The following is a 23,413-nucleotide window of genomic DNA, read 5'->3' as shown; positions in this document are numbered from 1 at the left end:
AATATAGTCAATTTTAATCTGATTGACCTGAGTTTTGATTCAAGATCAATTTTATTCTTAAGGTCAGTTATAATCTTAATGAAATGGACAATTTGATGTTTCCATGGAAACTTTTTGTGGGACTGGGGTGGATTTTGCAAGTATCGTGCACTGCATGACGTCTTCCTTGTTTGTTTGTCCGGGCGATATCTCAGCCATCCTTTGAGCTGGGAAGCTGAAATTTGGGCACAATAGTGAGCAGGTGCTTTGTTTTAATTTTTGGGATTAATCAATTAATTGATTAATTACTTAATTATTATCGATTAATTAAACACTTATTTATTTCCTTTCCCATCTGGGAAATATCTCACGCACCTTTTGAGCAAGGAGTATACAATTATTCAGCACATTAGACAATGATAGGACCAGGGGCTGTAGTCTCAGAGTAAAGAAGAGGGTTAAGATGGTAGTAAGGTAGTGGTCCTTCGCTCAGTCAGGGTAGTTAATGCATGGAATGGTCTGGAAAGGTCGTGGCAGCAGAAACAGCGGATAGTTTTCTATTTTAATTCGATAGGTACCTGGGGGGGAAAAAACCAACAAAATTTTTTTCCTTGCATTTTGCTTGTTTTAATATAAATTGATCTGGTGTTGATGTGGCGCAGGCACGATGGGCCGAATGGCCTCCTCCTGGGTCTCATTTCCTTGTGTGAACTCAAGACCCAAAGATCTCAAGCCAGACCGCTTTAACCGTCAAGCCAATGCATCCATTCTGTACATGGATGAGGTGTGTGTGTGTGTATGTGTGTGTGTGTGTGTATGTGTGTGTGTGTGTGTGTGTGTGTGTGTGTGTGTGTGTGTGTGTGTGTGTGTGTGTGTGTGTGTGTGAAGCATATATTTTGTGTCTATTAATTACGTACGCCTATTAATTAATTACTTATTACGTACTATTGAGATGTACCTTTTAACTCTTTGGTCAGCTGAGACCCCTTCCTCCTTTGAAGACCCTATAAGACCCTTAGATCCTTAAGACTCCAAAGACCCCTAAAGACCCAGAGGACCCAAACGTCCCCGAGTACCCAAAAGACTCCGAGGATCCAAAAGACCCCCTGAGTACGGCAGGAATGCTACAAGGCAGTGAAGACCAATGAAAATTTGGTCCAATGGACCAACGGGCCGGGCCCCCTAGTGTGGTGTCCAGAGGCACAAGGACACTGCTGTCACCACGCCAATTAACACGAAGAGGACACATAGACTGCCAGGTGTTCCAATTTTTCATTTCATTTCGTGACCTGAAAATCGGGTGGGCATCAAATTGGCATGATAATATAGAAAAAATTAAGAAACAATGTTCATGACTTTTCACAAGTCAGATTCTGGTACGTTAGTCTGTAATATAATGTTGAAATGTATAATTTTATTTCCAAAATCTCCGTTTAGCCTCGAACGCATTTCGATGTATTGACCAATGAGGATCGCGCTTATTCGCGCTACGAACGATGTCTGGGCTTCCGGCTGCGAGTAAACAAAATGGCGGCCTCCAGTAGCAGCGACGGTGACGAGGGTGGGAGCGAGAAACGCTGTTATATGTGCATTTCTCCAGCCAAAAGATCAAGTTTAATACCTTTTAGTGATAGAACATGGCCGCGATATTTGCAATTTGTTCTTACGTGGCAGAATTTATAAGGTGATCAAGCTGAAATTGCGAGAAATTTCGTGAAGAACCACGCTGACGAATTCGGCGAACGTGGCAACAGTATGGTAACAATACCTGCTTTAGCTATACCGCATGATGCAGCGTTTCATCAAGTGTGTTATTCACGATTTGCCGATAAACGAGTGAGCAGGGTGCAAAGCAGCATGAAAAAGAGAGAAGAAAATGCAGCCAATACTGGTAGGTTGAATAACTTGAATAATAAATCATGACAATGCTTCAAAACTTAGTTTGATTTTTTTTTTTGTGAGGTATATGTAAAATGATTTTGTGTGTAGTCGAACGATTTTGAATTGAAGGAACTGTCCAATATTTATGCAAGGAGGTAGGGCCGAGGTGAAACAAATAAATTTTTAAAAGGAAGTCTGAGGAAGGGGGGGTGGGGGGTGGGGGGGAGGAAATCTAGTCGGGCTAACCATGACTTGAGGTCTAGACATTTTTAACTCACATAATTTTAATTGTTTTCTTTTATGTGTATTTATTGCAGCTTCAACATGCAATGACATCAACGTCAACATTGACAAGGTGCATAAAGGCCCACAACCAGTCAAGAAACGTGCTCTACGCTCCAGCTTAGGCAAGCCCAAATGTTCAGCCAGATCCCAATATGTGTTGCCTAATATATGCATCCTTTGTCAGAAAGAGAGAACAATCAATACAGGCAAAAGGGGCCGAAGAAAAGAGCCTCTAACAAGGTGCTCAACAATTGAGGCACCAAGACTGCAGCAAGCCGCTAAAGACAACAACAATACAAACCTGCTGCTTCAAATTCAAGACCGCGATTGTGTTGCGATAGAGGTAAAATACCATGGTCGCTGCTACAAGGAGTATACCCGGTATTTAGGCAAGCTAGCAACAACACCTAATGCAGAGCAACAAGGAGACTCCAACTACTCAGAAGCATACACAGAAGCATACACTCAGAATGCCTCCCAACCAAGATGCCCTGAGACAGCACATCAAGAGAGCCAATTACCAAGCTGGTAAGTTAATTGGTTGTTTCTTTGAATATTGAACGTCACCTGTAATTTATGTTTGGACAGGAGTACTAGTATATGGTGCAGCATGTGTTAATGAAGATGATTATTTGGAAAGTTTATTGAATTGAAAACAAAATATTGAATGTCACAACAATGCTTTGTAAATGTTCAAAATTAACAGGTCTATTTGAAAGAGTAATTGAAGTAACTATCTGTACAGTTGAGTGGTTAAGATAACATGACATGTAGATGATCCAGAGATTTTTTTGCTCCACACTTAGTCAGAGCAGGATGTTTTGGATTTCGCATGTTTCTCTACACAGAATTTCCCAATAATATTGTTATGGACACGGCTCAAGATGTTGCTTGACCGAGCGGAATGGCCGCCGTGTTCGCACAGTTTACCCGATTACCCCCAACTCACCCGATTCCACTCAAACGTTGGCCAAATCGCGCTACGCTAAATCAATGATGGAAAGGACACAACGACTGGGATAAATGAAACGACGCAAGGGGGTACAGTTCTCAAGACCTCCGGAGGAGGATATAATTAGTGGTGGAGAAAAGGGGGTAGATTACAAGGTAGAGTGAGGTAAAAGACACAAGAGATAGGCACTTAGATACAATCTTATCTATCCCAGACAGACCACAGACAAACGGAACAAGACTGACTTACACAGGGATTGATGGCAGGGAAGGACAGGCAGTCGATAGCACAAGGTGCACCTTGGCTCAGGGACAGGATAAAGCACGGTCCAGTCCAGAGATGCGGGGAGGTGTCACAGCGCTCGGAGGTGGCGTCCTTCTCTCTCCAAGCTCAGCGCGCATCTGACGTCACCTCCCTCTTCCTGCGCATGCTCAGCGGGGAGTCACACGCCCTCGGCTCGTTGGCTCCGCCCCAGATGGGACCGGTCCGCCGCTTCTATTGGGTGCGGGGGTTACCGGGCTCCGCCCTTGACGAGGAGCTGACAGCGAGCCCCTACTTGGTAACCCCGTCGAGCACATGTGCGATGGCGGCTCGTTGGAAAGGCCTGGCGCCCTCCCAACACCCCCCACCAACCAAGCCGGAGTGAGGACGCGCACTCCCCGCGCCGCCGCCGTTGTTGTTGTTGTTGTTGTTGTTGCTGAACCGTGAGGAAGAGCTGCGGGGAGGTATTGGGAGGTCCTAAACTTCCTAACGGTGCCATACAATCACATTCTGGTGCAACGAAGAGTCAGAATTAATGGAAACGAGTCCTTAACTGACATAGACTAAGAATAACTAGCAAGATGTCCTATAGTTGTCTACGTGAGATGCGGTGGACCTGGATGCGACATTTAATGGGGGAAATAGGGGAAGGTCGGGTCTACAGAGTGTTGTTTACAGAAAATGGGACTAGGGAATGGGGGATTGGGGATAGTTGGGAAGTATTGAGGAAATAGGGGAATATTTACAAGCGGATATGGATGGATGTAAATCCCATATCTGCAACAATATGATTGTACTGTTATTAGTGTTAATGATATACCTCTGATGTTGTTTTGGAAATATGTATATCTCCATTCTTAATGTTATTGATCACTTCAATATTTCAGGAATTTACAAGAGGAGCCTGCAGCCCATCCCTGACATTTCCGACCCTGATGGCTATGGATGGATGATGGAAGAGGAACTTGCCATAGACTGGATGACACTTCCACCTGCACCAGACAGCGTGATGGAGCTTGCTAACTGCACTGAAAGCTGCAAGAAGACACGATACAGCAACGAAACTACATGCACTTGCCTACAGAATAACATTCCGTGCACAGATTTGTGCAAGTGCGGCAGGAACGACTGCTCAAACATAACTGGCCATGTTGACTTTGATGATAAGAATGATGATAAAGACTCCAGATCTGAAGATGAGGAAGACTCTGATGCTGAAGAGGATGAAATAACTGCACTATTTGTATGATGTTTTGGACAAGTTTCAACATGACCAAGCCGAAGAGACAAATTGTGGCTATAGTTCAGCCCATCTCGAGTTTATCATGACGTCAATGCGCACTGGTTCGCTTGTACGCCACGTAATTGTCTTTGATGGGTTAAAATATCACCCCTTACACACTTATTGGACCTATTAACAGTTTCAAAATAGCATTGGTAAACCACCATGGATCGTAGTAGCAACACCGATCACAAATATTGTACAAAAATTTAAAATTATGCAGGTTTTAAGGTCCAAAAACATGACTTTCTGATAAATGCATCAACAGCATGTTATTTTACCAAGTCGTTAAAACAACATTTTTACTACTTTTGGGGGTCTGAATTAATAAATATTGCTGCCAAGACCAATGTGAACATGACATCATATAGTTTGTGTTGTTTTTTTACTGTGTAAATGGGTATTTCAAATGTAACATACAATTGGTGTATACTGGTGTTTTGGGGCAGCGGTTCTCGGTAACGTACCACGATATCGCTTGTGAAAAAAAACAAGATGTTTTGGAGGTCATAAGGCTTCATCCCACACCCTTCTTGCCAAATCCCTAGGTTCAGGTCATGAAATCCAAAAACAGAATAGATATCCACCCTATGGCCCTGTGTCTAACAGGTCACGTTGTCATGAGGAGGTTTTATTAGGTAAAACATCTCGACCCACCGAGCAGCTCCCGACTAACCACGCGCATGCGCAAAGCGGGTGGATAACGGCAGGCCGTGGTCGCTTGCATGTGGATGGGTGATCGTGTTGGGTGTGGCTGTGGCGTGTTGGTGTAGCGCAGGCATTGTGGGCCGAATGGCCTTCTCCTCCTGCGCCAAGGTTCCTCGTTGTTGAAAGACGCCGTACAGCTCGTACTTTACCGTCTTTACGACACAGTACGTCTCCAACTAAAACCAACAGGACTGTGTCATCGTCTCATCCAATCCATTTTTTCTAAGCTGAAATCCTTCCTGAAGTAAATTTGAATTGTATTTGAATGTATGTATTTAATATCAAACTAAGGGAGCAGTGCTGCTGCTGGTCAGTTGGGGCTTTTCAACGTCAATATATAATTCTTGCGCATTGACAGAGAAACCAATTTGATTAATTTTTGGATTTAATATATCTTCCCATTTATTTTGGTTGAGAAACTGACGTGTATAAAATCTTAGTGTTAACTTTTATTAAGATAGAATACGATTTGCCTTTCACTTATTTTTTATGCCGTTAAAAAAACCCCAAAAAAACCAACAACAACAACAACAGCACTCGTAACCGCGGAATGTGGGCATTTGCGCGGCTCGATACGAGTTACGGAGGAGTCGATCTACACTCCACTGAGCCCGGAAGAGGCCATCTGCTCTCCACTCAGCCCAGAAGAGGCCATCTGCCCTCTACTGAGTCTGGAGGAGGCCATCTGCTCTCCACTGAGCCCGGAGGAGGCCATCTGCACTCCACTGAGCCCGGAGGAGGCCATCTGCTCTCCACTGAGCCCGGAGGAGGCCATCTGCACTCCACTGAGCCCGGAGGAGGCCATCTGCACTCCACTGAGCCCGGAGGAGGCCATCTGCACTCCACTGAGCCCGGAGGAGGCCATCTGCACTCCACTGAGCCCGGAGGAGGCCATCTGCACTCCACTGAGCCCGGAGGAGGCCATCTGCACTCCACTGAGCCCGGAAGAGGCCATCTGCACTCCACTGAGCCCGGAGGAGGCCATCTGCACTCCACTGAGCCCGGAAGAGGCCATCTGCACTCCACTGAGCCCGGAAGAGGCCATCTGCTCTCCACTGATCCCAGAGGAGTCGATTTGCTCTCCACTGACCCCAGAGGAGTCGATTTGCTGTCCACTGATCCAAGAGGAGCCGATTCGCTCTCCACTGATCCCAGAGGAGTCGATTCGCTCTCCACTGATCCCAGAGGAGTCGATTTGCTCTCCACTGATCCCAGAGGAGTCGATTTTCTCTCCACAAATCCCAGAGGAGTCGATTTGCTCTCCACAGATCCCAGAGGAGTCGATTTGCTCTCCACAGATCCCAGAGGAGTCGATTTGCTCTCCACAGATCCCAGAGGAGTCGATTTGCTCTCCACTAATCCCAGAGGAGTTGATTTGCTCTCCATTGATCCCAGAGGAGTCGATTTGCTCTCCACTGATCCCAGAGGAGTCGATTTGCTCTCTTCTGATCCCAGAGGAGTCGATTTGCTCTCGACTGAGCCCAGAGGAGTCTATCAGCTGTGGGCGGAGCCCAGAGTAGTCCATCCACTGTCTGTGCAGTCCAGAGGAGTCGATTTGCTGTGCTCGGAGGTTAGAGGAGTCGACTTGCTGTGCGCGGAGCCAAGAGGAGTCAACTTGCTGTGCGTGGAGCACAGAGGAGTCGACTTGCTGTGCGCTGAGCCCAGAGGAGTCGACTTGCAGTGCGTGGAGCCCAGAGGAGTCGACGTGCAGTGCACAGAGCCCAGAGGAGTCGACTTGCAGTGCGCGGAGCCCAGAGGAGTCGACTTGCATTGCGCGGAGCCCAGAGGAGTCGACCTGTGTGCGGAGCACAGAGGAGTCGACTTGCTGTGTGCGGAGCACAGAGGAGTCGACTTGCTGTACGCGGAGCCCAGAGGAGTCGACTTGCTGTGCACAGAGCCCAGAGGAGTCGACTTGCTGTGCACAGAGCCCAGAGGAGTCGACTTGCTGCGCGCAGAGCCCAGAGGAGTCGACTTGCTGTGTGCAGAGCCCAGAGGAGTCGACTTGCTGTGTGTGGAGCCCAGAGGAGTCGATTTGCTGTGAGCGGAGCCCAGAGGAGTCGACTTGCAGTGCGCGGAGCCCAGAGGAGTCTCCCTTCTGCTGTAAACTAATTACCCAATCGTATTGTTTCAGGTAGGCTACTGAAGGCTGGAAGTTGTCGACATTTAATATAGGATTGGGGTTGGGCGTGATGCAGCGGTGTTGAAGGTAACACTGCCCTTCCTAAAAGGAAAATTTTGAGGAGTTGTGAAGATAAGTTGGAGGAATTGATGAAGAGTGAAAGTAAGCAGGAGGAATTGAGGAAGAGTGAAGGGAAGCAGGAGGAATTGAGGAAGAGTGAAGGGAAGCAGGAGGAATTGAGGAAGAGTGAAGGGAAGCAGGAGGAATTGAGGAAGAGTGAAGGGAAGCAGGAGGAATTGAGGAAGAGTGAAGGGAAGCAGGAGGAGTTGAGGAAGAGTGAAGGGAAGCAGGAGGAATTGAAGAGTGAAGGGAAGCAGGAGGAATTGAGGAAGAGTGAAGTGAAGCAGGAGGTATTGAGGACGAGTGAAGGGAAGCTAGAGGAATTGAGGACGAGTGAAGGGAAGCTAGAGGAATTGAGGACGAGTGAAGGGAAGCTAGAGGAATTGAGGATGAGTGAAGGGAAACTAGAGGAATTGAGGACGAGTGAAGGGAAGCTAGAGGAATTGAGGACGAGTGAAGGGAAACTAGAGGAATTGAGGACGAGTGAAGGGAAGCTAGAGGAATTGAGGACGAGTGAAGGGAAACTAGAGGAATTGAGGACGAGTGAAGGGAAGATAGAGGAATTGAGGACGAGTGAAGGGAAGCTCGTGGAAATGAGGACGAGTGAAGGGAAGCGAGAGGAATTGAGGACGAGTGAAGGGAAGCGAGAGGAATTGAGGACGAGTGAAGGGAAGCAAGAGGAATTGAGGATGAGTGAAGGGAAGCTAGAGGAATTGAGGATGAGTGAAGGGAATCTAGAGGAATTGAGGATGAGTGAAGGGAATCTAGAGGAATTGAGGAAGAGTGAAGTGAAGCTAGAGGAATTGAGGACGAGTGAAGGGAAGCAAGAGGAATTGAGGACGAGTGAAGGGAAGCAAGAGGAATTGAGGACGAGTGAAGGGAAGCAAGAGGAATTGAGGATGAGTGAAGGGAAGCAAGAGGAATTGAGGATGAGTGAAGGGAAGCAAGAGGAATTGAGGACGAGTGAAGGGAAGCTAGAGGAATTGAGGACGAGTGAAGGGAAGCTGGAGGAATTGAGGAAGAGCGAAGTGAAGCTAGAGGAATTGAGGACGAGTGAAGGGAAGCAAGAGGAATTGAGGACGAGTGAAGGGAAGCTAGAGGAATTGAGGACGAGTGAAGGGAAGCAAGAGGAATTGAGGACGAGTGAAGGGAAGCAAGAGGAATTGAGGACGAGTGAAGGGAAGCAAGATGAATTGAGGACGAGTGAAGGGAAGCAAGAGGAATTGAGGAAGAGAGAAGGGAAGGAAGAGTAATACAACCTCAGTATCTTTGTTGTTATTTATTTATCAATAGAATTTGTTGGAATCATAACTTCGTTCGATTTCTAAATAATTATTTTCCATATTTTAATTATAATTTTTATTTGTATTTCCATTTTATGCTGTGACAGCTCATGAAGAAGGTTTGTTAATGCTACCTGTATGAAAAAGTACGATAAGAATACATACCATGTATGTGCAGTACCTTCAGAAAGTATTTACACCCCTTGACTTTTTTCACGTTTTGTTGTTACAGCCTGAATTTAAAATACATTAAGTTGAGATTTGCGTCACTGATCTGCACATAAAACCCCATAATGTCAAAGTGGAATTTTTTTTTCGAAATTATGACAAAATAATTAAAAATGAAATGAGGAAATATCTAATTTACATAAGTATTCAACCCTTGAATCAATCAATACTTTGGTGAATCGCTTTTAGCAGCGATTACAGCCTTGAGTTTTCTTGGGTATGTCTATCAGATTTGCACATCTGGATTTGGGGAGTTTGTCCCATTATTCCTTGTGGATTTGCTCAAGCTCTGTCAAGTTGGATGGGGAACGTCGGTGAACAGCAATCGCCAAGTCTTTCCACAGATTCTCAATGGGATTCCACTCTGGGCTTTGACTGGGCCACTCATGGACTTTCAGATTCTTGTTCTGAAGCCATTCCAGTGTTGCTTTGGCTGTATGCTTGGGGTCATTGTCCTGTTGGAATGTAAATCTTCACCTCAGTCTGAGGGGTTTTGCACCATGAAGCAGGTTCTCTTCAAGGATTTGCCTGTATTTGGCTCCATTTATTGTTCCCTCTATCCCTATAAGTCTCCCATTACCTGCCGCTGAAAAGCATCCCCATAGCATAATGCTGCCACACCATGCTTCATGGTAGGGATGGTGTTACATGGGTGATGAGCTGTCATCTGTTTTTTCCAGGTGTAGCACTTTGTATTCAGGCCAAATAATTCAATTTTTCTCTCATCAGACCACATACAGTGCATTCAGAAAGTATTCAGACCCCTTCACTTTTTTCACATTTTGTTATGTTGCAGCCTTATGCTGAAATCGTTTAAATTCATTTTTCCCTCATCAATCTACACTCAATACTCCATAATGACAAAGAGAAAACAGGATTTTAGAAAGTTTTGCAAATTTATTTAAAAAAAAAAACTGAAATATCACATTGACATAAGTATTCATATCCTTTGCTATGACACTTTCAATTTAGCTCAGGTGCCTCCCATTTCTCTTGATCATCTTTGAGATGTTTCTACACCTTGATTGGAGTCCACCTGTGGTAAATTCAATTGATTGGACATGATTTTGAAAGGCACACACCTGTCTATATAAGGTCTCACAGCTGACAATGCTTATCAGAGCAAAAACCAAGCCGTGAGGTCAAAGGAACTGCCTGCAGAGCTCAGAGACAGGATTGTGTCGAGGCACAGATCTGGGGAAGCCTACAAAAAATCTCTGCTGCATTGAAGGTTCCCAAGAGCACAGTGGCCTCCATAATCTATCTATAATTCCAGTAATCTCTGTGTGTGTGTGTGTGTGTGTGTGTGTGTGTGTGTCTGTGTGTCTGTGTGTGTGTTTGTTTGTTTGTCTGTGACCGCTGTTTCTCGACAACCACGGGTCCGATATACTTGCAACTTGCCAGGTATATTGCTGGGGACCCGAGGATGTGCCTTTTCAAGGTTTGAAATTAATCGGACAAGTAGTTACCGAGCTATGTCCAAAAAACGATTCAACCAATCAGAGAGCAGCGAGCTATCACGTGTGCCGAACGTGGCGAACAGACTCTGCCTCGGACGGCACATTTGAGAGCGTATTCATTTATTTCACGTTGGCAAACTATGTTGGCGTTAAACTATGTTTTAAAACTAATTAAAACTAATTTGCGATTCTTTCGCTTTCCTGCGCGTTTGTGCACGCTATGGCGATTTCTTTACCAAACTCCGCAAGCCGTTCACTTTGGACCAAACCATTTCATGTAAATAGAGGGGGGGGGGGGGGATTGTCACCGTACTCGCAAGCCGTTCGCTTTGGACCAAACCATTTCATGTAAATAGAGGGGGGGGGATTGTCACCGTACTCGCAAGCCGTTCGCTTTGGACCAAACCATTTCATGTAAATAGATGGGGGGGGGATTGTCACCGTACTCGCAAGCCGTTCGCTTTGGACCAAACCATTTCATGTAAATAGAGGGGGGGGATTGTCACCGTACTCGCAAGCCGTTCGCTTTGGACCAAACCATTTCATGTAAATAGAGGGGGGGGGATATAATTTTAGATATATATATAGTACGGGCATGCCCTAGTCTATCTATAATTCCAGTAATCTCTGTGTGTGTGTGTGTGTGTGTATGTGTGTATGTCTGTGTGTTTGTCTGTGACCGCTGTTTCTCGACAACCACGGGTCCGATATACTTGAAACTTGCCAGGTATATTGCTGGGGACCCGAGGATGTGCCTTTTCAAGGTTTCATATTAATCGGACAAGTAGTTACCGAGCTATGTCCAAAAAACGATTCAACCAATCAGAGAGCAGCGAGTTATCACGTGTGCCGAACGTGGCGAACAGACTCTGCCTCGGACGGCACATTTGAGAGCGTATTCATTTATTTCACGTTGGCAAACTATGTTGGCGTTAAACTATGTTTTAAAACTAATTAAAACTAATTGCGATTCTTTCGCTTTCCTGCGCGTTTGTGCACGCTATGGCGATTTCTTTACCAAACTCCGCAAGCCGTTCGCTTTGGACCAAACCATTTCATGTAAATAGAGGGGGGGGATTGTCACCGTACTCGCAAGCCGTTCGCTTTGGACCAAACCATTCCATGTAAATAGAGGGGGGGGATTGTCACCGTACTCGCAAGCCGTTCGCTTTGGACCAAACCATTTCATGTAAATAGAGGGGGGGGATATAATTTTAGATATATATATAGTACGGGCATGCCCTAGTATTCTTAAATGGAAGAAGTTTGGAACAACCAGGACTCTTCCTAGAGCTGGCGGCCCGGCCAAACTGAGCAATCGGGGGAGAAGGGACTTGGTAAGAGAGCTGATCAAGAACCCGATGGTCACTCTGGCTGAGCTCCAGAGATCCTGTGTGGAGATGGGAGAAACTTCCAGAAGGACAACCATCACTGCAACACTCCACCGATCTGGGCTTTAAGGCAGAGTGGCCAGACGGAAGCCTCTCCTCAGTGAAAGACACATGAAAGCCCGCTTGGAGTTTGCAAAAAAGCACCTAAAGGACTCTCAGACTGTGAGAAACAACTGTGAGAAACAACTTTGCCATATTCTGTGAGAAACAAGAAACAAGATTCAAAGACTGTTGTCCTTCCAGCATGTTCTCCCAGCTCAACCAAGGAACTCTGTAGTTTTGTCAGTGGTCATTGGGTTCTTGGTCACCTCCCTGACCAAGGTCCTTTGGACCCGGTTGCTCTGTTTGGTCGGACGGTCAGCTCCGGGAAGAGTCTGGGTAGTTCCATATTCTTTCCATTTCCTAATAATGGAGCTCACTGCTCTCTTGGGAACTTTCAACACTCAAAATTGTTGTATACCCTTTGAGTACCAGTTCACTGGTAATTCCCTGTTTGTCGTTAAAGGCGGCAAAAAGGGTTGGCGTCAGGAAGGGCATCCGGCCGTAAAACATTGCTTTAAAAAGGGGACCAAAAAAACAAAACAACAACCACCACGGTCCCCGAAAAAGGCCAACCCCCGCTTGCGGGGAAAAATGGCCTCTAAAGGTGGTTATATATATTTTACGCTTCCACAGATCTTTGCCTCCTCACGATTATATCTTGGAGTTCTATGGACAGTTCCTTTGACTTCATGGTAGAGTTTCTGCTCTGATATGCACTGTCACCTGTGGAACCCCATATAGAAAGGTGTGTTTTTATATAAATCATGTCCTATCAATTGAATTGGCCACAGGTGGACTCCAATCAAGTTGTAGAAACATCTCAAGGAAGATCACAGGAAATTGGATGCACTTGAGCTTAATTTGAAGTGTCATAGAAAAGGGGTTGAATACCGATTGATGCAAGATTTTCATTTTTGATTATTTTGTAAACATTTCTGAAATAATAATTCCACTTTGACATTATGGGGCATTATGTGTAGATCAGTGACAAAAACTTCTCAATTCTCAATCTCAATACCCAAGAAGACTCGAAGCTGTAATCGCTGCCAAAGGCGCTTCTGCAAAGTATTGACTCACGGGTTTGAATACTTATGTAAATTATTTTTACATAATTATTTTGAAATTATCTCAAAAATATTCCACTGAAACATTATGTGTTATTATGTGTAGATCTGTGACAGAAAAAATTCCCATTTTAAATTCAGGCTGTAACACAACAAAATGTGGAAAAAAGTCGAGGGGCGTGAATACTTTCTGAAGTCGCTGTACATACATGGTATGTAATATTATCGTACATACTCATATCTGAGGGGGAGCGCCAATTCTCTATGTAAATATGTACTGTGTAGCGCCCGCCACCTGGTGGTGGTGGCAGAGTGTATTACAATTTCCTTCTTCACCTGGGCAACACTGAGGTTAAAGCAATATTTCTCCACCCCAACCCCCCAAAATGGAGGGGCCTGTCAAAGCCTCCCCATAAGATGTATATGCAGTATATCTCTCCCCCATCCCCCCCGCAGCCCCTCCCCTCTCTAGCACAGCAAGGGAGGTGACGACGAATTGGTTCATCAGCGAAGTGACGGGTAGGATCTTCTAGTCTCTTAATCGGCTGGCTTTGCCAACCCTCGGTAATGAAGACATGCCACTGGTTTATTCATGGCGGTCTACCTCGCCATCATATGACGTAGACATGAGGTAGTAAGACCAAATTGTGTCTGCAATAACGTTGGTACTATCTCCGCTGAGGTTGAGATGAACTATTGCTTTGATCTCATCAGAATTGAGATGCCTGTATTTCCGATGGCATACCTTTCTAGAGTTTGTGAAAATCCTTGCACATTCAAATCAACAATTCAGGACTTTGCGGAGGCTCGTTCAATTACCTGGTTCAGGGGAACTGTAAAACCCCTCTTTTTATAGCTTATCGTGTGGGCATATCATTATCACCGACAGCCAATTCTACTAAGCTCTACTATGCTATTTAAATAAACATTTTAAAAGTTTGGTTTCTGCATCCCAACTGATGTTACAAAACCAAAAAACGGGAGGGGCGGAGTGGCGGGGCGATTACCCAACTGAAAATTGCTCAATGAAATGAACAGTTTCTGTGGCCATCTGTATTAAACAATGATGTGGAGGCAATTCGGGAAAAAAAACCTAAACTTGCTCTTACTAAAAAAGATCAAACCCCCTCCCCTTACGTGTGCCCGTGCACACACACACGCACACGCACACGCACACACACACGCACATATATATACACACACACACACACACACACACACGCACACACACATATATATATATATACACACACACACACACACACACACACACACACATATATATATATATACACACACACATACACCCACACACATACACACACAATCCTTCAATCATCTAATGTGACTTTATCCGAAATAACTATCGAACCTTTATTCGTGTCGATAAAGATGAATGAGATGCTTTACAAATGAAAACAAAGTGCCTTTTATTTTTATATTTTTTACCAATTGCCACTTTGAGATGATTGGTTTATTTTTGGTAGTGACCGTATTTATTGGTTTCTGCAAAAACGATTGAAAGGTCATATCCTAAGTTAGGGATCCTGAGAACGATGCCGGCGGGGGCCCTGGACAAAACAACAACAACAACAGGCATTTTAAGGCCATTTTCTCTGCAAGAGCGGGGGTTAGCCTTGCGGTCCCCATGACTTGCGGTCCTTGCGGGCCCTGGACCTTGGCAGGTTTAACCAAGCCGGACAGGTTTCAGGTGAAGGGCCAGACTAAAGACAGCAACTGGTCCTTCAGGTTGCACGTACGCACTTTTTGTGGCGCTGATGCCAACAGTGATCACTATTTAGTTGCAGCAACTATGAAGCTGAAGCTCCGAAAGGCAGAAACACAGAGTCAAAGTAGTAAACATCTAGACATTGCCAAACTCAAGTCTCAAGACAACAGAAGAGATTTTGTCATAGTGCTGAGGAAGCATATTAGTGCACTAGCAACTGAAAAAGAGGAAGAAGACCAAGATGTCACGAAGAAATTGGGCACCATTAAAGAGGTATACAAAGAAACCATCGTTGGTTTTAGAAAGAAAAAATGTAGAGAATGGTTAACACTTGGAACATGGAAGAAAATTGAGGAAAGGAAGCAATTGAAGGAAAATATGTTGAGCACAAAGCTACCGAGGCTGGTGGAGGAAGAAGAGTGCATGCAAAGACAAGAGGTCATTTTTAGAGGAGTTAGCTGGTGAAGCTGACCAGGCCGCAGTAAGGGGAGAGATGAGCACGGTGTATAAGATCACCAATCAACTGTCTGGCAAAAACACCAATCACTGCCCCTGTGAAAGATAAAATACGGAATGTTATACCAACAGAGGGGCAGGAAGCAGCAAGATGGGTTCAACATTTCCATGATGTCCTGAACAGCCCAGATCCAGATGAACCAGCTGATCATCTACCAGCAGAGGATATCCTTGGGTTCAACATTGAGCCACCTTCTGAAGAAGAAGTCAGAGTTGCCATCAAAGCCATGAAGAGTGGAAAAGCCCCTGGCATCGATTCCATCCACGTGGAAATGCTTAAAGCTGACATCAGTACTGCGACGAGGGTGCTCACTGACCTCTTCAAAGTAGTTTGGACCAAGGATATTATCCCTGCTGACTGGACAAAAGGCCTCATTGTCAAGCTACCCAAGAAAGGCGATCTTGGTAACTGTGACAACTGGCGGGGGATAACACTACTTTCAATCCCCAGCAAGGTTTTTCTGTAGGATACTCCTCAACAGAATCGGCAAGGTTATTGACACCAAGTTGAGACCATGAGCAAGCAAGATTCAGAGCAGGAAGAGGGTGCATCGACCAAATCTTTGCATTATGTAACATTACGGAACAATGCTTAGACTGGAATACACCTCTTTATATCAACTTCATTGACTTCAAGAAGCCTTTCGGTAATGTACATAAAGCGAGCCTGTGGAAGATTCCGAGATCTTATGGAATTCCACAGAAGATGTTCACTCTAATAAGCAAATTATATGAACATTTTCAATGTGGTGTCATCATGAACAACTCCTTATCGGAGTGGGGCCCGGTGGAGTTTGGAGTTCGCCAAGGTTGTATTATATCACCTATCCTCGTTCTGATTATTATCGACTGGATCACGAGGAACACCACATCATATAGGCCCAGAGGCATCCAGTGGACCCTTTCCACCCAACATGAAGATCTTGACTTTGATGATGATTTAGCTGTTTTGTCATCAAGGAACACGCATTTGCAAGAAAAAACTGACAGGCTAGCGAGCTTCGCCAGAAGGACAGGCCTTAATATTAATACCACCAAGACCAAGGTGATGAACATCAACACCTCACCTTCGGAACCCATTACTGTAGATGGAGAAGCCCTAGAGACTGCAGATGAATTTACATACCTCGGCAGTCTCATCAACAAAGACAATGGAGCCAAGAAAGACATTGAGGCCAGACTCCGCAATGCTTGTAACGCATTCGCTCAACTCCATCCTGCCTGGAAGTCGAAGCAGTACTGCCTGAAGACAAAGATAAGACTTTATAACAGCAATGTCAAGTCTGTTCTTCTGTATAGCAATGAGTGCTGGCAGGTGAGTAAGTCAGATATGAGCAAGGTGGAATCTTTCCACAATGGATGACTTAGGAAAATCTGCCATATCTTCTGGCCCAATAAGATATCCAACAGAGACTTGCATGAAAACGCCGGTTGCCACAGCATTGCCCTTGAAATCAAGTGTCACCTCCGATGGCTTGGCCACTTGCTTAGAATGTCCCCTGACTGAATTCCCAATGTTGCTTTGGGATGGACACAGCCAGGAAAGAGGAAACAGGCAGGCCAATAACAACTTGGCGTAGGAGAATAGTAGCTGATCTGGAGGGGAAGGGCCTATCATGGTATGAGGTACAGAATATCGCTCAGGATAGAAATAAATGGCGAAAGCTTGTAGCAGCCTTATGTTCCATTGGGACGGAGAGGATAAGTAAGTAAGTAAGTAATCCTAAGTTAATTATTTTCTCGTATGCCAATGGTGCTTCCCTCATTATTCCTTCAGTTTAATGTCCTTATTCATTTTGCAGTGACGAATGAAGCAACACCTGGAGTGATTGCCTTGGTTCCGTGTCACCAATTCCCATCTATCTCTTGTGTCTGACTGTTGGCCATGGGGCCGCCAGCTATGACAAGCGAGGAGCGCATGCGGGAACTCTTTGAGCGCCTCGACACCGATGGCAACGGCCAAATTGATATTGAGGAGTTGCGGGCCGGGCTGCAGCTTCTCGGGACGCCTGTTCAGGAGAACGCCGGAGAGGTAGGTGTTTGTTTTTATATCTGTTTATTTTAATTTTTTTGCTGCCGTATATAATTTATCGGAAGTGTGATGCTACTAAAAGCTATGCTACTCCTGGAGGTACAAGTTTTGTCGCAGCAAGATGATGCTCAGCCTGACTTACCGCAGGTGATACTCCGTGCTGGCGATACCAACAAGGATGGGAAGCTGGACCTTGAGGAGTTCACACGCTATTTGAAGGAACACGAAAAGAAACTGAGGTTAACTTTCAAGAGCCTGGACCGGAATAACGATGGTGAGGCCTGCTTTTCACCAAAAATCACCACTAAACTTTCAACATTTTCCAAAGTCCTTTAATGTGTTCAGGAACCCTCACTTGCAAGGTGCTAAAGCAGCAAACACCTGTACAGGTGGAGATTTAAAAAAAAAAGGAGAAGTGGACGAAATAGAAAAAGGAAATCGGTAACACGGAAGCCGGTAGAAGGAAGTTTAGCAGCGATGAATGTTTTATAGCTCCACCATGATGAGCCAATTAATCATGTCCACAGTTGGGGTTTCTCTTTCTTCGTGAAGAGGATTCCACGCACGCGCGTATTGCGTTAATGACGAATGTCACTCTGAGGAGTAGAAGTGAGTGAGGAAAGGGAGCCAAACCAGACAAGGCACCCAACTTTGTTCATCTCTTACTCATCCTATAAATCTATATTCTTCTGTTTATCTTTGCTTTGAGATGCTTATACACACAAAACTTATTCAAGGAAACTTTGACACCGGAGGAGGCCATTTGGACCATCATGCCCATGCTTTGGCCTATCACAGCACGTATAGGGCAAAATTTTGGAATTTGCCCAGAAAGCGCTGGCAATCATGTGCCTACTCTTCTTTGAAAGATATTAACAGCTTTAGCGTCTACCACATAACGCTCGCGATACCTTATGTGGTAGATGTTACAGGTAAGTGACTGTGCACTCGAGGTAATGCCCTACCTGTAAAATGCTAAGGTGAATTGTTGTCAGGTGAAGAACCGAACCCAGACTAGACAGCTCAAAGTTGAGTACCCTTCCTCTGAGCTGTTCCTCTCCTGCCATTGGTTCTTCCTGTTCCTGTTACCTTACATTTCCCTCAATTAAAATTTCCCTCAATTTACATTTCCCTAAAAAATGAGCTCCGTCCGACCGACCGACCGAACATCTGTCCATTTACTTTTGTGTACGCGATATTTGAAAATCTGGTGAACATTTAGCTTTCATATTGCAGATATCTATTCCTCATGACATTATCTCAACCTGATTAGATCACGGTGGTGATTGGCTGAATTATGTTGCCATGGCAACCATTTCGGTAACTTGGCTTGTGCATGAGATATTCCAAAAACCATTGAACATTTAGCTTTCATATTGCACAGATCTATTCCTCATACCACCCAAAAGGCGGGGGATCTAGAGTATCAGCTCCTTGTTCCAATGTATTTTCCTCTTCCTCTAAAGTTTCCAAGTTATTCTGCTCCTGTCTCATTTTGCTCCAGTTATTTGCTTTCACCACTCGCTTTGTGTGCAAATTTAACTGAAACAATATCCACTCCTTCACTGAGATTATTTGTATAAAAATTACAAATAGCAGAACTGGAGACTCAAATGCTTTGGGAAACCTGGTCTTCCTTTTTGCAGATGAGTTCACATACAGTCCACCCAATCGACTCGCAGGCAGACAGGAACTGCTTCACTCTTTGCTGATGTGGAATTGATTAGATGCTGGTCTCATAAATGGAACGTGTCCTTCAATTGTGGCAAATCTCTTGGTCTCACCTCGTCGGCCCAGAAGGATTGTCAAATGGAACTATTAACATATCTATTTCCATGGTCAGCTGCTCGAAGAGGTTGAATCTCTTGAACCTCTGGGCCTTTAACCATTAGTCATAACCTCTCCCATCCACCTGTACAGTATAGCAAATCTGGACTACAAAGCCAAAACCACAACTGAAAAATCACAACTACTCACAACCTACATGGCCTTTGACCGTAGCTCAATGGGTGGAGTACATCTCTTCCCTATGGGCTGGCACCACAGCATCACATCATCACATCTGTTTCTCCTGGATTCTGTGGAATTTATTATTGGCCTCTCCCATGATGAGGTGGTTGGTAGAACAGAGTCTGTCGCCCTCACGTCGCAGACAAGTCAGTGGCCCCTCTCTTCTTTCTTTTTTTTTACCTCCTCTTCTCTGGTCTAGCTCCTTCTGTTTTCTGAGCACCACAACTCGCCTCAGCTCCTCCAGTACACGTGTGTTGTTCTAGTAATCTCCACTTGGTTAAACTGCAAAAATCCAGACCTATTCCACTCACCTCCACTCTTTGCTTCCTTTCTTCTCCTGTTTGTGGAGATGGTACTCTTCATTCCAGGTCTTCAAGCACACGGTCCACCACCATCTCATGTCACCCCTACTCGTGACATACTGTGTTTCCTCCCTTCCTGTCTTTCTTCTTTTCCTGTTCATTCATTGCCTCGTTTGTCTTGTATGGACATCTGTTGGTTGCCCCATTGCCCCACCGGTCAGTATGTTGGGTTGTTTTTAACCATCTGTCATCGCACTTTTCCATGAGCCTTGATTCTTTATTCCAAAAAAAAACTGACTCCTGTGGACCAACAGCCTGTTTCTTGATACTTTCCTGTTACCTGTTTTTTTGAGTCTCTTTTCACTCGGCTTGCGTACCTTGTATCCCATTTGCCTTGAGCTTAGCTAGGTACTCTCTGTATAAAAACTAGTCAAAAGCTTCCAGAAAATATTCAAAAGCCAAATCTACTGTATTTCCTTTATCGACTTGGAAAGTTATTGAAAAAAAAAAAAGGTGGTTTAAAAAATTTAAAAACACAAATACGTTTTATGATTACCTGCTGTCTACCTCTAATCATAATCAACATTTCTAAGTGCCACCTGATTAAGTCCTTACTGAGAGTTTCACTTACTTTGTACAATCTTCAAAGAAAACGTACTGCAATGTAATGTCTGAATGTCCAACTGCTTCCCTTAATCCTTTTTTTGTGCCGAAAGGATAGCTCCAAGGTAGTGCACTCCCCTTTGAGCTGTCTCGTCTGTGTGTGAATCCAAGCCCAACTCCAATCTGCCATCCTGGTGCTTCACACACCTGGCGTTTCATCACCGATTTCACCGTCCTTTAGGGGGACATTAAGCCAGGTGTTCCATCCCGCAGGTCATCGTGTGCTAACATCCTGGCCCAATTCCAAATATCTGCAAGAATGGACACGGCCACTGCGTTAAAGGCACAACTGCGCCGCAGTAATGATGCAACCAGCAGGGCAAAGTCGCAATAGAATCGTGATCAAATATGCATTCATTAGAAGAATAAGAAATCCTTAATATTCATACTACATTTGCCATATTCTAATCTTCTGATTACTATCCTAATTTTAACTAGAACTGCACTCAGTAGAGAGCATGCCTGGTGAACAGTTTACGTTTTGTATCCCACTGATAGGCCGGATCTGGATTCGGACCTGAACCAAAATCTAATCGGCTTGTCCTAGTCACCTACCCAACTCATCCACCAAGTTTAGTCATAACTCGTCCATAACTTTTATTAATTATCATGTTATATATCGCTTTTTGGAGTTTGCTGATGGAGTTTGTGTTTGCTGATGATTGGAGTTTGCAAAAAGCATTTTGGAGTTTGCTGATGGAGCTGATTTGTTGATTTGTAATACTCAGTTCCAGAAAGAGGATAATAAGCTTGTTACATACACGTCAGGTGGGTCGACGACAACCGTTGACTACCTGATGGTGCATAGGCGAGATAGGGGGCACCTCCGAGACACAAAGGTGATCCCGGGGGAGGAGGCTGTTTCACAGCACCACTTGGTTGTCTGCGACGTAAGGGTGAAAGGTGCGAGGAGAGCTCGGCGGGTGAAGTACCAACCGAGAATGAAGGTGTGGAGGTTGAAAGAGGTGACAGTAAGGGAGGCATTAAAAGAGAGGCTGAGTAGGGTCGAGGATGATGTGGTTGAGCTTGAAAGTGGTTGGATGTCAATGAAAGCTAGTCTGTTGGGAGCCGTTGGTGAGGTATGTGGATGGACAAAAGGACCACCGAGGCACTCGGAAACATGGTGGTGGGATGATGAAGTTGGAAAGAGGATTGACGAGAAGAGGAAGAAGTTCAAGGAGTGGCAGAAGGCGAAGGGTACGGGAGCAGAAACAGCAGAGCATGAAAGTTATAAGGCAGCCAGGAAGGCTGCAAAGAAAGAGGTAGCAAAGGCGCAGGAGGCATGTATGTAGGAAAATGTTCGGAGAACACTTGGATTCGGAAGAGGGTCAGAAAGCAGTATTCAGGATTGCAAAGCAGATAGCGAAAGAGAGGTGTGATGTGATGGGGGTGAGCTGCTTGAAGGATGAAGTGGGACAAATCGTTGTGGACCCAGATGGAATTAAAGGAAGATGGAAAAGATATATGGAAATGCTGTTGAATACAGAGAATAAATGGGATGGCAACATAGAGAGTAGCCCAGTTTTAGGACCGGCAGAGAAGATAACTGAGAAGGAAGTTGAGGAAGCGATAAAAGCAATGAAGGGTAGAAAAGCGGGAGGGCCGACGGGAGTTGTGGGAGATATGTTGAAGGCAGCAGGAAGTTGGGGTGTGAAGAGAATGACAGAGATCTGTAATCTGGTGGTGAAAGAAGGCCGCATTCCAGTGGATTGGGAACTGAGTACCCTCGTCCCTCTATACAAGGGGAAAGGTGACCCTCTGGAGTGTGGCTCGTACCGAGCGATAAAGTTATTGGAGCATGGAATGAAGGTATTGGAAAGGGTGTTGGAGAGGAGGATAAGGAAGAAAGTGAAGATCGACGAAATGCAGTTTGGATTTATGCCAGGAAGAGGAACGACAGACGCGCTTTTCATTGTGAGGCAGTTGCAGGAGAAGTACATGGAGAAGAGGAAGAAGTTGTTTCTTGGGTTTGTTGATCTGGAGAAAGCATTCGATCGGGTTCCACGCAAAGTATTGACATGGGCATTGAGGAAGTTAGGAGTGGAGGAATGGTTGATCAGAGTAGTGATGGCAATGTACAAAAGAGCGCGCACAGCTGTAAGGACGAAGGACGGGAACAGTGGTGAGTTTGAGGTGAAGGTGGGAGTGCATCAGGGGTCGGTACTAAGTCCACTACTATTTGTAGCTGTGATGGAGGTGCTGGCTCAGAACGTAAAGGAGGGTTTACCGTGGGAGTTGTTGTATGCAGATGATCTGGTGTTGATTGTGGAAAGTATGGATGGACTGAAGGAAAAGATGAACACGTGGAAGGAATGTATGGAGACAAAAGGTCTGAAGGCGAATATCGGAAAGACGAAGGTGATGGCAAGTGGTGAAGCATGTGGTGAGGTGGAAAGAACTGGGAAGTGGCCCTGTGCTGTGTGTAGGAAGGGTGTCGGAGTGAACTCCATTCAGTGTACAATGTGTGCTGAGTGGGTTCATCAAAAATGTAGTGGTCTGAGAGGGTCATTAACCAGTGTGGCCGCTACATTCAAATGTAAGGTGTGCACAGAGGGAGCTGCAGATGGAGGAAATGTTGAGTTGGATCTTGGAGACGGCGTGAAGCTGGAAGGTGTGAAAACATTTTGCTACCTCGGAGACATGCTGAATGGAGAAGGTGGATCAGACTCGGCAACGGTTGCTCGAGTGAGATGTGCATGGAAGAAGTTTCGGGAATTGAGTGGCGTGCTGATGATGAGCGGAGTGTCGTTGAAGCTGAAGGGAAAGGTGTATGCTGCATGTGTGAGAAGTGTTATGATTTATGGGAGCGAGACATGGGTAATGAACGTAGAGCAGCAACGAAGGTTGGAAAGGGTGGAAATGCGAATGGTTCGACGGATGTGCGGAGTATCGTTGAGAGAGAGAAGACAAATGATGAATTGCGAAAGATGATGGGAATCGAGCCTGTGATTGACGCTGTGAAGAGGAACAGGGTGAGATGGTTTGGTCATGTGTTGAGGAAGGATGAAAGTGACTGGTTGAGAAGAGTGATGGAAATGAATGTAGAAGGAAGTAGAAGACGGTGAAGACCGAGAAAGACTTGGCTAAAGATGGTGGAAGAAGAAAT

At 45.1% G+C, this 23,413-nt stretch overlaps 3 protein-coding genes across 5 annotated transcripts in view; all 3 read left to right on the top strand.

The window, feature by feature from the left end:
• Positions 1 to 1,482: 1,482 nt before the first annotated feature.
• LOC144888594 (uncharacterized) lies at positions 1,483 to 5,001 on the top strand. The gene is made up of 3 exons (XM_078767074.1): positions 1,483 to 1,870; positions 2,178 to 2,673; positions 4,246 to 5,001. The coding sequence occupies exons 1-3, from the start codon at positions 1,735 to 1,737 to the stop codon at positions 4,277 to 4,279; spliced, it is 666 nt and encodes a 221-aa protein (XP_078623200.1). The 5' UTR covers positions 1,483 to 1,734; the 3' UTR covers positions 4,280 to 5,001.
• A 320-nt stretch (positions 5,002 to 5,321) lies between these two features.
• Positions 5,322 to 23,413, top strand: part of LOC137438594 (mitochondrial adenyl nucleotide antiporter SLC25A24-B) — a 67,834-nt gene continuing 49,742 nt past the window's right edge. Inside the window, exons 1-3 of one of the 3 annotated variants that reach the window (XM_068133774.2) lie at positions 5,322 to 5,512; positions 17,199 to 17,332; positions 17,480 to 17,606. In XM_068133774.2, coding sequence (XP_067989875.2) covers positions 17,201 to 17,332; positions 17,480 to 17,606 — 259 coding nt within the window. In that variant the 5' untranslated portion in view covers positions 5,322 to 5,512; positions 17,199 to 17,200. Of the gene's footprint in view, positions 5,513 to 5,874; positions 7,480 to 17,102; positions 17,333 to 17,479; positions 17,607 to 23,413 lie in introns of those variants that run through there. The other 2 variants (XM_068133773.2, XM_068133771.2) reach the window with 2 other exon arrangements.
• On the top strand, positions 7,505 to 9,995 carry LOC144888595 (uncharacterized). Its single transcript, XM_078767076.1, has one exon. The coding sequence runs from the start codon at positions 7,617 to 7,619 to the stop codon at positions 8,838 to 8,840; it is 1,224 nt and encodes a 407-aa protein (XP_078623202.1). The 5' UTR covers positions 7,505 to 7,616; the 3' UTR covers positions 8,841 to 9,995.

Source organism: Myxine glutinosa, chromosome 13, assembly GCF_964187855.1.
Source record: "Myxine glutinosa chromosome 13, kmMyxGlut1.1, whole genome shotgun sequence".
Taxonomy (NCBI): Eukaryota; Metazoa; Chordata; class Myxini; order Myxiniformes; family Myxinidae; genus Myxine; species Myxine glutinosa.
Note: the sequence above shows the minus strand (reverse complement) of the source record. Positions and strands in the feature narration are given on the sequence as shown.